Here is a 16,059-nt window from a genome sequence, read left to right as displayed (position 1 = left end):
TAGTTATATCCTTACTAAAAAGGAAATTCCTTAGCTAAACACAAAGATATATGCCCAACATGTGATTAGAACTTTTGAGCCACTTATTTATCACAATTAAAACCCTATTATTCCACTGCCCTACTCGCTATGTGCTATAATATCCATGCCGAAACACTGATACTCCTATATGTTGACTGATGCTAAAGTGAATGGTAGCATATTGGTCCACGGGTTAAGCAGATGTTGATTCTACAAGAACTGGAAGACAAAATGACTGATGATGATTGAAATACCTGCCAGTTGTTGCACCTTGTAGCAAATGGCTGTCTTAGTAACATTAGGAGTGAAAATTACAGAAAAATGGGATACAGGATGTCAGTCAGACTCCATTATTTGAATCTGGCTTTATTTTTCTCTCCCCACTTCCACACCAAATCTGGGCACTGTTTTAGTAAAGAGAAGGAGGAGAGATTCCACTAGGACATAGTTAATGAAGAAAAGGTACTAAAGAAATTGGGTTGAAGCAGTTATGGGCAACTATATCTGGTTCTTGGTTCAGGATTACCACACTGACCGCTAAAGACCAATGATATTCAAATGTATATTTTTAAGGGTGTTTGTGTTTTTTTTTTTTTTTGTTTTTTTTTATTAATCCAAGGAAGGTTTCTACTTTTTTTAATTTTTGATTTTTTTTTTTTTTTTTTTTTTTTTTTAAGATTGTTGTTTACTTGTAGTAAAGATTAATGCTCTATTCTGTACATAAGTTAAACATTGTTAATAAAACTGATAGAGTATTATGGCATACGTACATTTATTTTATTTTTGGGCAACCCATTGATTCCTTGCAAAAACTAAGGTCAAATTCAGAATCAGCATGCTCAATTTCATATTAAAAAAAAAAAGAACCACATCAAGAAATGCAGATAAACATAAACCTTCTTGAAAATTTGTTACATAATGTTATTAGTCAAATCTCTATTTATTTAATACAGTTGAGAACATTTATTTACTTTTGATGAGCATAAACCATTAACAATCAGAAGAAAGGAAATACTTTATATTTCTAACAATGTGTCTATTAGGGCATGATACAGTTCCAGGAGAAAAGAAAGAAAACTACCGTCCCTACTTCCTTGACCATTTTGATAAGAAAGAGAGAGAGCAGCAGGGTAGTAAATCATCTTCTGAGCAAGGAGGTACTAGTCCGACTTCCCCTGTTCCCCATACAGGAACTCCCCATCCAAATCACTTCCAGCAGAATATGTCTAGGACTGGCCAGCAGCGGCAGCAGCAACAGCAGCATCAGCATCCACAACAAAGACTCTCTCAAGCCCAAGAAAAAAAATTTGTTAATCATTTGCAACGTCAGCTAAATCAAATTAGTAATGCTGGACCTTGTGCTGGTCTTCATGAACCAACAAAATTTCAGCGTTCCTTTGCAGATGGAGATTTTGATTTTGTAAGTGTAAGATTTAGTTGTCCATTATATATATATATATATATATATATACAAAAATTTTAAATAAACTTATATTATATCTAGTTATCTTATATAAGCATCTGGTTATCCAGTGTCTTATATCTAGTTCAGTGCCAGATTAAGGTACAGGCTAGCAGTGCTCTTGCCTTTGGCTGCCATTCTTTAAGGGGCACCAAAAACAGAACAACTAGGCAAAAAAAACATATATCCATAGGAAAGGGCACCAAAAATCTTTCTGCCCGGGGCATGGAAATACCTTGGTCCTGTGATGATCTAGTTGATGCACATATCAGTCATTTCAAACTACCAGATTTCTGTTTATACTCCAGCACAACCACTAAGGCAATAGTTTTGCAATTAATCATCTCAGCAGTGAATACAATCATTAAATGTATTTAATAGTTATGTGGACTTGAACCATGGTTCATTCAAATGTAGATGCTAGTGAGTAGTCTTGCAATTGGCTGCTCAGTTACATTGAGCCAAATGTTCTTTTATACTCTGGCATAATCAGGTCAGAGGAGTTTTTAAATTAATCATATTGACAATGAATATAATTGTTTTACGTTATTTAGCAGTCAGGCTTCACTGTCTACTAATGCACTTTTGTAATTGACCATTCTGCTACTGTTTTCTTTTTTTGCCACTCATTTGCACATATGAGTGGCATATTCATATTTCCAGTAAGATCTTTAGCTCTAGCCAGAATTAGCCTTGTTTTCTCCAGTGCTGGCTTGACCATTGTTTCATCTTGCTGTTGATCTGCCTCTTAGCTTACCATTAATTTTTGCTCTTAAAATCTTATTAGCTAATTTCTCTTCTTCTATTGTTTCTGTATACTTAATGCCATCCTGAGAGTGCCTTGCTTACCTTGGATTAGTTACTGTTAACCCAAAGATATTTTCTTATTTCTCATTATATGATATTTGTAATATTGTTTTGCCATTGTTTCCATATCTTAGCTCCATTGATATCATCATTACACATGAGTTGAGTTTACTGTTCCATATTTTACTGCTGAAGGGAGTTTTTCTGTTAAGGAATTGCAAATCCAGTCACAGTTTTCATTTTTATGAGGAAATACTCATTGTAAATGGCATGGAGTCTACAAATGTTAAGCATTATGTCACCCTTTGGTTCACCATTATTTTGAAATTTCTCAATGAGAAAATTTTCTAGAGTGGGAAGGCAATAAAGTTCATCTTATTCCACGTTTGAGCACCAGAATTAGTTTTCTTTTTGTTGCAAGTTGTGAAAACATGAGTCTCTTTGCCTTAAAGGTGCATTTAACTGAGTAATTTTAGTAAGTATATCTATCAAGTGTACAAGATATTTCAGCCAGGTGATGTCATGCAGTTGATAGGACAAAGTAAATGTGTTGTCTCCAAAACAGTTATTTCAACTCTTTAGCATCCTGATGGGTACTTTGCTTCAACTCAACTGTTGAACAAATGTGTATGTGAAGTTTGGAGGTTTTCTGTATCTTCATGAATTATAAGGGGAAAAGTCTAGCTTTAAGATTTATGGTTTAAAAAATTTTCTATCTTAACAAATTTGTCCAGCACATCCGTCTGTGAACTAATGCAGACTAGTAAAATCTGGATTTTTTTGCCTTGCCCACACCATCTTTCATGAAACCAAATAATTTTCCAGAATATTAAAAATTTACTTGCCAGTGGTCAGGAGTGGGCAATGGCTTACATAAAATAAAATTCTCATTGATTTAACTGTCATGTAAATAGTGAACAGATGCTATAAAAGCTCTGCCATATCTATTGATTCATTAGTTGAATGCAAAAGAAATTAAAACTCTTTTGCAGCTGCTTCAAGTAAGATGAGCTTTGCCTCTTGCTCACTAGATATGATGCTTCCAGTAAGTTATCATTTATTGTAACTCTTGATTATGTGATTACTTGCATTTTTTCAACTCAGTCAGCTTAGCAGTGAGGAGGGTCACTTCCTTAACAACCAAATCATGTCAACTCCCAAGATCTCTTATTTTGGCTGGCACAAGCAGACTGTTTTGGAAAATTTTGTTGTACGCAATGCAAGAAACAGTCAGAACAGTTCTCAGATCCTGTCCATATAAAGTTGAGAGAGGAGTTTTTTTTTTTTTCTTTCACACTTTCTTTTAATGACCTGCTTGCCTACTACCATTCACACATATCTAGTTTACTCATTGACACTGTTAATTCATTTTAAACACTTGAACTGACTTGAATGAAAGGTTTGAATTTTCTGCTTCATTTCCTATTCCCATATTCACATTGTCATGTGAATTTTGTGATTGAGGCAATAGCCTCTGTAGTGGGAACACTACAAATTCCTTTCAGCAATTTTCAGTTTATAATTCTTTGAAAGGAGAGGTCTAATTTAGCACAATGTAATTAAATTTATACGTATTTTCCATATAAAAATATGAACACATGAATGCACAAAAAAAAAACAGTTGAAGTAAATGTGATTGGTTCTTTCAGTTTTCGTATGATATACATAGTGCAACAATTGGAAAAGGAGACTAATGCTAGAAAAAAAATAATGATCCGATGTATAAGTAAACTAACTGTGTGTTATTCAGGGTAACTTCCTCCTGCATCCATATGCTGCATGCAATGGTCACAAAGCAACTGGAACAACTGATGGAATGCTCTGACTGGTATACTGTTCAGTGTTCTCGTCACAGCTCTTTAAATGGTTTTGATGTCATGAAAATAACCTTTCAGTGGTGCCTTGAGCTTCGAGAACAAAAAGAAGTCACATGGGACTGTCTGGTGAATACGGCGAGTGTGACAGTATGCAGACTTTTTTGATAGCCAAAAACTCCTGAACAATGAGAGCCTTGTAGCTTGGTTCGTGGTTATGAAAGAAGAACCCAACTGCCATCTTCTTCATACTGAGGCTGCAAATGATGGATTCTCTGCAACAAACATTTGAAAACGTCCAGATAGTAGGCAGCAATAACACTTCAATCATTGGGCATGCACAATTCCCTTGCTTTTGTAGAAAGTGATGAGCATGGCTTTAATTTTTGACCTTTCTTGACAAACTTTTTTGGCTTTAGGAGAGTGACAATTTCCACTCCACACTTCTCTTTGTTGCAGGGTCCTACTGAAAACCATGTTTCATTACCCATAATTGAATTCAGGAAGTTGGGTTTGCTTTCAGCAGCCTCAATGAATTCTTTGCAGGGTTTAATTTGAAGTTGTTATTGACTGTATTTTAATGAATGTGGAACAAACCATGCACAGACCTTCATTTTCTTTAATTCCTGGGTTATTATTTGTCAAGTGGTTTCCTTATTAACACACAGATCTTCTGAAATAATTTGGAATGATGCACATCAGTCATTGCATCATTTCCCTGCACCTTTTCTATAAACTCTGGCATTCAAACCACGTTTTCTGGGCCCAGATGGTCATCATCTTCCAGTGATTCTCTTCCACCGGTGAAATGTTTATGCCACTTGAACACACATACACGAGACCGACAATTCTCCCCATACACTTGCTTCATCAGTTGAAACATGTCCGTGGCACATTTGCCCAATCAAACACAAAACTTGATGTTTTCTCTTTGTTCCACTGCCCCTCCACAACACAGACCCAGGAGAGACATGCTGCAGTTTGATTCACACTATGTTCTGAAAGGGTGGCAATTTCCACTGACCCTGTCTGCAGTGTTCAAGGAACAATCACTCTCACGTTTACTTCTAGTAGATGGCAGCACCAGCACTCTTCTCATTACGTCAGCTTTATTTTCTAATTGCCACACTGTGTACAATTCTTAGATTTTATTTGTTTCTTCAGAAGAGCACTGGCAGATAATAGGGTTAAAAAATATTGAGATAAATTTTAAATTCTGGCCATTACTTAATTTCATTGGCAGAACACTTCAATCCAACTCAAACATAATGTGTTCTAAGGGAACATACTTTAAGAACCACTGCAGTATACTTGATTGCCTTGTGGGGGGGGGTACAATTAAGGACTTGCTCTGTCTTCTGGAACTTATTTGAAAACCACCTCAAAATAATGCAACATTATTGCCATGACACTTGCATGTTTCAGCATTTCAGATCTAATGTGATGTATAGCTGTGGTCTTTCCATACTTTATATTTTCATATCCTTTTCTACATCAACAATACAGTCAGGTACTGTTTGGTTGAAAACATTTTCATGTGTCCTGCAGTCATCCTTGACCAGTTTAAAATAAATAAAAAATAGAAATTTTCTCTATTTCTGTCTTTTTTAGCTCTTTGTGTAACAGTTCTTCAAAGCATTGCTATTGGCAAAAGTTGCGAGGAAACAAACTTATACAGCATCTGCTTTATAAAAAAAAAAAAAATGAAAAATGAAATAACCATTTCATTCTAATGATTTGTCAAATCCTCTTTTGAATTTATTCAAACTACCATTTCCACAACACCAGGTGAAAGTTTATTTCAATAGTCAAGTACTCTCTGATTGAAAACAAATTTTCATGTACCCTGCAGTCATCCTTTTCCAGTTTAAATTTATGCCCATTGTGTGTATCATCTTAGAAAGTGTATGGATATCACCAGCATTTAGTGTAGTGAAATCATTTAAAGCTTTAAATACAGGGTTGTTGAAATAAAAGTATCTCTATGTATCTCAGAGGGCTGTGGAGCGAGTTCTAAGGTTTGTACTGAAGGGAAATTTGGACAACAGGTAAAATAAAGAATGTGCTCACCATTTATTGGGGAAAAAAATTAGTTACAAAATTTGTCGCTACAGGGTGTCTCAAAAATATTGGTACAAACGTTTAGGGGAGGTAGGTAACATCTAAAGGAATGTGAATCGCACAGGAACCCATAACCGGAAACGTCATGGGAAAGTAGTAGCAGAGGCACAAGAAGCACAAATGACACAAAACAGTAATTAGTGGCAAACATTTATTTGACACAATATTAACAATGGAGTACAAGATGGATGCATTTCATGATGTTACAACAGATGCTCGAAGGTTCCACCACGAGACACGATGCATGCGTGGCACCGACGCAGCATGGATTGGTCGAACACACCTGGAGTTTCTTTGACAGTAGCAGCAGTGCAAACGAGTCTCGCCACGAGATCCATTTCCTTCTCCACAAGCGATTCATACACGATAGATTTGAGGGCTCCCCCACAGAGAGAAATCAAGGCTCGATAAATCAGGTGAGCGTGGGGACCAGGCAACGGGTCCATCGGCACCCAAAACGCCTGTTCAAATGGTAACGAACACACCTTCCATAATAGGCAGGCGCCCTGTCAAGTTGAAACCAAATGTTAACAACCCTAGTAGAACTTGTTCAAAAAAGATCCGATATTTAACAGAGTTCATACGGGATGGTATCAGGTATGGCCCGACTAAGCAGTCACCGACCATACCTGCCCACACATTTATTGCGAAGCGATGTTGTGCTGCATGGGGGGTGCACACCGTGTGCGTTGTCGTGGCCCACACACGAGCATTGTGCTGATTGAATAAGCCTTCCCGAGTGAAATAAACCTCATCCGTGAACAAAACATAGGCTGGAAAATTCAAGTCTTGAACACTTACTTGGAGAAACTACTGCACAAAAGCCACACGTGCAGGATGATCTTGGGGGAGCAGTAAATAAACCCTTTGGAGATGAAAGGGGTGTAAGGAATCGTCGTGCCAGACGCGATGTACACTGGAACGTGACACTCCTAAGGCAAAAGCAACGGCACGTGTGCTGATAGATAGTAGGATTATTCTGGACGGCATTCAACACACTTTCTTCCATGGCGGGAGTTCGCGTCGAACGTGATCTGCCTGCACTACTCCTGTTACCTCTAAATGACCCATAATCGCACAAATATTGATGCACACGCGGAAACAAACTGTGGTCCGGTATATGTCTGTCTGTGAAGTGTTCTCCATAAATTCGTTGAGCGGCTCGTCCATTGCCCTCTGCCAATCCATACACTAGGTGCATGGTCTTCGTGCGGCGACTACTGCTTGAATGAGTAAACTAGAAATTTTCCCTCTCGCTAACTGATGAACAGTGCTGTGTACCGACTTACGGTGACGTTTCCGGTTATGGGTTCCTATGCAATTCACATTCCTTTAGATGTTACCTACCTCTCCTAAACATTTGTACCAATATTTTTGAGACACCCTGTATATGGTGCTGTGTCAATACAAATCACTTGAACAGCGCTACAATTGTTCAATGTGTCCTCCATTTTGGTCAACAACAGTTTCCATTCGAAGAACAGCATTTTCTACAGCAGAACATAACATGTCAACTGGAATAGCCAGCACATGACGTCTAATGCTGTCCTGATCTGCCAGAGTTTGATATCCTTCCCAATACACCTGGTTCTTCAAAAAAAAAAAAACCCCCACAATCAGAAGTCGCATGGGGTGTTCAAGGTGGCCAAGATGTCTGGAAACAATGGCTGATGACCCGTTCATCTGTAAACTGTTGCCTTAGCAATCTTTGGATACAATGGTGGATGTGGGGTAGCACCACCGTTGCATGAATACGGTATCCTGAAGGTACCCACATTGTCGGAGCTCTGGTATTGCGAAATTTGCCAACATTTCATATCACTGTCCAGTGACAGAACAGGTGTTGGGGTCCAGTCAGTATTACATGTTCAAAAAAATATGGCCCAATCATGAACGTGGCTGTAAATCCACACCACACTGTCACTTTTGGAGAATGCAACAGGTCCTCTTGGATAACTCGAGGGTTTTCTGTTGCCCAAATGCGACAGTTGTGCATATTCACTTGTCCATTTAAGCAGAAGTGGGCTTCATTACTCCAAAGGATGTTCCATGGCCAAGTGATATCCACTGTCATTCTGGCGCGAATGACAGTGATATCCATTGTCATTTGCGCCAGAAACTGAAGTGCGTATGTGAAATGATTATCTGCATCACCATAACTCAAGGGTTTTCTGTTGCCCAAATGCAACAGTTGTGCGTATTCACTTGTCCATTTAAGCAGAAGTGGGCTTCATTACTCCAAAGGATGTTCCATGGCAGAGTGATATCCACGTCATTCTGGTGCGAATGACAGTGATATCCACTGTCATTTGTGCCAGAAACTGAAGTGCGTATGTGAAACGAATATCTACATCACCATGCTTTAGTTGCTGTAGCATGTGCACCGTGTAAGGATAGTACCGCAACACCTGACACATTACTAGCTTTACAGTAGAATACGGCATGTTTCACGAGAAACAACTGGCACATTTCGCTACCACATGGAGATTTACTTGATAAATCCATGACAGCCATAGCCACATCTTCAACATGAGAAGAGTGCACTCGTTTTCAACCTCTACATGGTCGAACACCAAGATGTCCTGTTGCTTCAAATTTTGCAATCATTTTGCAGACAGCAGAAACAGTCATAGATCCATGCCTTATGTGCTTCTGGTGCTGGAATTCTCTGATAGCCACAGCTGCATTGTTGCTGTCCTGATAGTACAGCTTCACTAATAGCTTCTTTTCCTGCAACGTTGTTGGCATTGCTGCTGTAGTGCAGGCAAACATCTGCTCTATGATTTTGAATAGACTGCTTTGCTTTTATACAGTACAGTAGAGCTGAATAGTGGTGCTGTGGCAATAAGTTATGATTATGCAAATAACTTACATTATTTGCATAATCGTAACTAAAAATAGTTACACACCATACAGTGACAAATTTTGTAACTAATTTTTTTTTCCCAATAAATGGCAAGCGCATTATTGTACCTGTTGTCCAAATTTCTCTTCAGTACGAGCTTTAGAACTCACGCCACAGCCCTCTACATAGGGATACTTTAATTTTAACAACCCTGTATGTACTTCAATCAGGTCTCCTGACATTTATCATGCATCTGGAAGCTAGAAGTTTAGTTTCCAGATGCTGCAATATGCATATTAAAAATCTTTCCTGCTAAGTGTATCTTTTGTGCCCCCCTGACTAATCATGGTGTTCTTCTCTGCATCTGTTCTGGCAGATCCATACACTCATTCTAAAATGAGTGTTCCCAGAATAACATAACCAAATGGTATATTATTCTGGGACAAATAAAGCAACACTGACCAACATGATTTTTATTTCCACTAATGCTTCAGCTATTTGAAGTCAATTTTTATGTGTGGATTTCAAAAATAATTTTTAAATTTTCACATCACATCACAATTTCTACATATCAGATTTTTGTGTTCACTCATAATATGTACACTGAAATGTAAACTGATGATTAGGACAGAATTCATTGGATACCTGGTTTCTGGGCAAAGCGACTCTGTCACTCCTCTTGCTAGTGGACGAAACCACTGCTTGGCAGGTATATAGGTTCACTGCATTCACGTAGCGGGCAATTTGATGTCAGTATGGATAAACTTCGTGAGTTAACCAACTTTGAAAGAGGGATGATAGTGAGTGCCTGATGCATGGGTCACTCTATCGCAGAGGTGGTACAGAAATTGCACTATTACTGTTCAATAGTATCAAGAGTGTATCGGGAATACGCCATTTCCGGAATAGCATCTCATTGTGGACAGTGCTGTGGGCAGAGAAATGTGGTGGATGAGCATGGCCGTCGTTGTCTGTCTTGCATTGTTTCAGCCAACTGGAGAGTGACAGTGGCACAAATCACTGCCGACTTCAGCGAATGCCAGAAACGTCTCCACCAAGACCATCAGGCGATCATTAGCCACAGTAGGTTATGGCAGCCGTTGACCCACCAGAGTCCCATTGCTAACACCACAACACAGGACTCTGCACCTCAACTGGACAAAAGAACATCGCCACTGGACCCAGGATGATTAGAGACAGATCTCCTGGTCTGATGAGTCCCATTTCCAGTTATTTTGAGCAGATGGGAGGGTGCATATTTGGCAGAAACCACACAAAGCTATGCACCCATATCAACAAGGAACTGTTCAGGCAGGTGGATGGTCAGTAATGGTCTGTGGCATGTTCAAATGGCACACGTTGGGACCTCTGGTACATCTAGACGCATTTCTGAATGGTCCAAGTTATGTTTCCATCCTTGCAGGCCATGTGCATCCTTTCATAGTCATTGTGCACCCACAGGGCAATGGACTCTTCCAGCAGGACAATACGTCCACAGAGCCTTCTGCAGATTTTACCACCATGGAATAGCCTCCCCGTTCACTGGACATGAACCCTGTGGAGCATCTTTGGAATGCTGTGAAAGGACCATTCGAGCTTTGGATCCTCCACCCAGGAATGCAACAGAATTGTGGACAAGTTCCAAGTGTGTTAGTTGTCTGACAGCACCAGGGGTTCCCTCCCCCATCTCTGCATTGTGTGCCCTGTTTGTGTAGCATAGAACTCTGTGAAGGCCAGAGATTTAAAAAGTGTTTGGGGAGTGGAAGAATGTGTAGTGTTGTGTACTGTTGTTCTTCTGACCATTTATTCATTGGGACCCACCGTTATTGCACTTTGACCCGAGGAGGCAGGTCAGGTACCCAGTAGGTTTTATTTTGTACTCTGGCTGGCCCTGCCATCTAGTTTCCAAAGATTTCAGTGGCAAGGGCCTATGTGAAAAAAAAAGTGGGAGGGGGAGTTAATGCTAGAATATAAAAGGCCAAGAGAGGTTTATGTAAGCGTGGTTTAAATTTAATTGTGTGGGGTGTACACTGCAAGTTAGAATATGGGGGGGGGAGACTGAAGGCTGTGGGGGAAAGACAGAGGTATGGGAACAATAGAGAAGATGACCCCAGTAAGCCTCACCAGCAGAAGAAGGGGGGAGGAGACAAGGGCCCATCTCCTCCCCCGGCCAGGGAGGAGAGTAAAAGAAAACCAGGCTAGAGTGCTCAGTTTGATTGCCAATGTGGGTTGTGGCAGAGAAGCTGCTGGTGTCTCCAATGTCTGGGTTTGGAGTCTTGCATTGGAGTCAGGTCCCGGTTGACCTTGCCTGCAGATTCAGTTGCAGATATCAACCCAATGGAACTTAGATGAAGGAAGTGAATTGCAGTTCAGTTGAGCTTCGATGAGGTTGGCGGTTGATGCTACTGGAGAGAGGTGCTTAGAATCTGTCTCTAGTTATTATGGATGGAAATACCTGTGGAACACTTTTGTGAACTAGTGGACCCAATGCCTCGCCATGTGACTGCCGTTATCCGGGTGAAAGGTGGGCCTGTCCATTACTAGATAGGTATCCCATTATTTCTGTCCACTCAGTGTATATCTTACTACAATTTAAATAAATAGATATGACACTGATCTGTTGTATTACCTGCAAATAGTAATGTTTCCATGTGTTCATAGATGGCAATAGTGTTTGAGGGGATTAACATGTTCAGTCTTGTTTGTTGGCCCATCTCTCTCTCTCTCTCGGTAATAGAAAGACAGTTGTAATGTATGTAGAAGTTGCAGTTTATCTGTGTATCTGTTGTATATTATTTGATATGTTGTGTTTTGCTTAGCATTGTATTGTTAAAATGTTTAAGCAGAAGAAAAGGAAGAACCGAATCAAAGTTGGGAAATGAAGATAATTATGCATTTCTGGTGTCAACTTTACTGCAATGTTATGAAGATATGGGAGCAATGCATTTGTCCCATATCTTCATCAATGCATTGCTGCATTGGTTCCAGCTGCAGAAGAAAGTTTTCTCTTGGACCTTGGGGAATGCCTCCACTGCAGCAATGGCGTCATGGTCAGTGGGAAAATAGATGCCAGCCAGGGGTGGTTTGTTTTTTTTTTTTTTTTTTTTCAAATTAGGAAATAGGTGCTAGATCTTGTGATGGTCCAGGATTTCAAAACCATAATCATGCAGTGCAGCCATGGCAGTGATAGACTTATGAGCAGGTTCATTGTCCTAGTGGAACAATATCTCCTTTTCTGAGTTTTCCTCAGTGTATTTGTCTTTGTTGTTTCATGCAAATGCCTCTCAATGTCTGTGTAATATGCCCCTGTCACTGTCTGGCCTTTCTAAAGGTAATACATTAACAACACTCAATCAGCATCCCAAAAAACTGATTCAATCACCTTGCCAGCAGAAGGAATTGACTTGGCTCTCTTTGGAGGTGGAGAAGAGCTGTACTTCAACCGTTTTGACAGCTTCTTTGTCTCGAGCTTAAAGTTATGTACCCATGATCCTTGGTCACAAATTCTGCAAGGAAATTTGCTGGATCTGTTTGGAAACAATTCAAATAATCACTTGATACCTCTTGTGTGTTTTTGATCTGCTGTCAACGACTTTAAGACACATCAGGCTGACACCTTTTTTCAAGGTGTCAGGAACCGTTCTTATTATGTGGTATGCACATTCAGATGAGATTCTCAAGACAATGTACTGAACTGTCACTCATCGATTACTCATTACCAGATCATGCATAAGTTAAAACTTCTGGATAAATGGACATTGCAGGTCTTCTGTGTGTGGGCCATCTTCAAGGCTCTCCCTTCCTTGTTTAAATTCTGCTTCCCACTTCTTAACCGTGAAATGGGAAGGGGCATCCTCATTTTAAACATATACTCATGAATTGCCTTTAGCATTAGTCTCTTTTTTCCCAAATATTGGATGGTTGCACGGTGTTTCACACAATTTGGATGAGTCGCACAATTTTGTTGACGTCTGGACTTTTAATTTAAAAAAAAGATGTTATTGAAACAGAATGAAACTTGTTGGGTTACTATTTGAAGTGTATTATACATTAAGTATAATGGCTACAAACTTTTCAAACACCCCTCGTAGCATATGTTGTATGATATTTGAAATTGTTTGTTAATTAAGTTACTAAAATTTAAGGACACCTCTTAATGGAGTTGTGTGATAGAGACGTAATTTTGTTATTTTCGGAATCAGCAGATAAAAAAGTTGGCCAGTGTAATTAACAGTAATGAGAAATATTCATATATAGTCATGTTCGTCATCATCAGCCATTTTCAATCTACTGCAGGATGAAGGCCTCTCCAGCAACTTTCCGGTTCCTTCTGTTTTGTGCAGTGGCCGTCCATTTACTACCCATGAACGTCCGGGGTAACTGACGTGGCTGTTCTTATACCACGGAGAACAGCTGTGTGAAGAAAGCTGAGAAAGGTCAGTCAAAACTCAAATGTATCTCTCAACACTAAACGTAAGATCGCTTTACAAGCCCGGGAAAATAAAATTGGTTGGACAAATAGAAGAAGAATTGAAAAAGATCAAATGGGATATCCTAGGAATGTCAGAGACACATTGGACAGAAGAAGGAACACTGGATATGAGAAAAGGAAGAATATTTTACTCAGGAAGAAAAGACAACGTACATTAGAGTTTTTAGAGGAGGGAAAGGCCAGATGTTTATCAAACTCTAACGGGGAGTTAAATGATTTTGTAATAACTGAGAGCAAAGTGGAGGAGATATTGTTGAAGTTAAACATAAGAAAGGCACCTGGGATGGATGGGATGGATCTATCCAGTTATATTAAAGGAGGCGGCAAAGGAAGTAAACAAACCCTTAGCCATAATTATGAGAGCATCCTTGGACGCAGGCGAAGTCCCCATGGACTGGATCAAAGGGTGACGAGTAATTACAGACCTGTTAGTTTGAGGTCTGTTCCAGGAAAAATAATGGAGTCACTGATTAAAGAAACATTGCAGGGTTATCTAGACAAGACTGCAGTAATAATTCAGACACAGCATGGGTGTGTTAAGGGGAAGTCTTGTCTGACCAGTTTGATTGAATACTATGATGTGGTCACAAAGGAACAGGAAGCAAAAATTATTTTGATATCATATACAGTAGAGTCCCGATTATCCGAGCAAATGTGGACCAAGAACAGTTCGGATATAGTCAAACTCGGTTAACACGGAAAATTTTCGTGTACTGACCTTGCGACAATGTTCCCCTCCCCTCTAGGATCTCCCTCATTCCTGCCATTAAGGAAGTACATATACATACATATGCACTGTACAAAAAAGAATACGTGTACATGTATGTATGTAATTACATACTGTAATTGTGTTTATGATGTAGGTAAAGAAAGCCCACGCAACAAGTACTGCAAATTTTGGAGTGGTTTACCAGTGGAACTAGTTAATGTGACGGCATTTGTATTGTTGCTCACTTGGTAAACAAACGGTGGGTGTTATCAGTCAGGAGTAGAAATTGAATCCCATGGGAGCTTGAACCCCTCCTGAAGTGGAGGGGGGGGTAACCTGACCTTTTATCTATAGAATCATGGGTGTACTAGAGGATAATTTGTTTATTATTACTATATTTTTATTTTGTAATATTTTTTAATTTTTACAGACACTCACATGCGCAGAACATACTTTACAATGCCATAACTTTCCACTTGACTCCATTCGTTTTTCAATTAGTTTAAAATAATTATTGCACTTAAAACAGTACAGTTTCAGTCTCATTAATTTAGATTTCATCAAAAAATCAAGGTAGTTAAAGCAACGTTTCATTTTTCCCCCACAAATTTCTTCCAACTTTAAAAGTTCATCACTAATATTATCTTTATGCCATTCATTCCGAAACTAACTATGCACCATTCTTTATTCATTAATACATGTCATAATGCCAACCAATGAATAAACCAGTGTTATCATCCGTTCTGTTCATGCACTAATCAGTACATCGTTTTTCATGCCTACCTGTCAATCAGCATATCGTTTTCGACTTCAACTACAGACCGATAACATCCACTGTCTGTTTACCGAGCAAGCAACACTATAAGTGTGGTATGGAAAAGTACAGTATACTGTACTTTCACAGCTAAACTTTGCCGAAATTTTCTGTGCTTCTCGTGTGAGCTTTCTTTACCTTAGCCTGTGTTTATTTACTTGCATAGTATTGTACTGTACATACAGTATATAGGCATCTCAAGAACAGTAGATTGGTGAGCATACTCTCATTCTGCTGTTCAATGTATTGCAGTGCAATCTCAATCGCATTTAGGCCTTCCATGTGTGAAATTTTTGAGCCTTCTCCCCGACACGCATCATCTTTGTCTTCACTGATAAACTAGTTGTGGGCCCAACGTAGCTGAGTGGTTAGGAGCGCGAGTGCGTAATACGTGTTTCTTGAGTGGACCGGGGTTCAAGCCCGTGACTGCTAAATACGATAAATATTTGTATTGATGATTTATTGTCAAGTCCTGGTTGTCATGCTGGAGTATAAATAGAAAATCTAATTTTTTTTGAGGCACAAGCAAAATCACCTGAATGAGATGTCAAACTGAACCCAACAGATAAAACTGTTGAAGTTTCGTGGCGAGGGGCATGGAAGTAGATGAATCATCAAAATTCCGTGGATCAGCACAGCACAATCTGTCCTCATCCTCGCCAGTCTTACTTATCATACATATGAACACAAACAACTCTTTAAGGCATCACTTAGCCGTTATGTAAAAATTGAGCTAAAAGCTAGCTCAGATAACACGGTGCCTCGGAAAATCGGGACTGGGATATTCAGGACTCTACTGTACTTGGATTTCAGGAAAGCTTTTGATACTGTTGCACATGGAAGACTACTGTACAGATTGGAGCAGTATGGCATTAAGGGTAAGTTGGTACAATGGATAAAAGGATGGTTGGGTGGGAGAAGACAGAGAGTGGTAATCCATGGGTCAGCAACCTTTTTGGAGTGAAGAGCCATTT

The 16,059-nt window shown here is 39.4% G+C and overlaps 1 protein-coding gene across 1 annotated transcript in view; it reads left to right on the top strand.

Moving 5' to 3' along the window:
* hpo (serine/threonine-protein kinase hippo) overlaps positions 1-16,059 on the top strand; it is a 185,335-nt gene that overhangs the window by 165,429 nt on the left and 3,847 nt on the right. Inside the window, exon 10 of the mRNA XM_090386778.1 lies at positions 1,065-1,441. Within this exon, the coding sequence (XP_090242904.1) occupies positions 1,065-1,441 (377 nt within the window). The remainder of the gene's footprint in view (positions 1-1,064; positions 1,442-16,059) is intronic.

Source organism: Mastigoproctus giganteus, chromosome 12 (assembly GCF_048544385.1).
Source record: "Mastigoproctus giganteus isolate SK-2022 chromosome 12, ASM4854438v1, whole genome shotgun sequence".
NCBI classification, from domain to species: domain Eukaryota; kingdom Metazoa; phylum Arthropoda; class Arachnida; order Uropygi; family Thelyphonidae; genus Mastigoproctus; species Mastigoproctus giganteus.
Note: the sequence above shows the minus strand (reverse complement) of the source record. Positions and strands in the feature narration are given on the sequence as shown.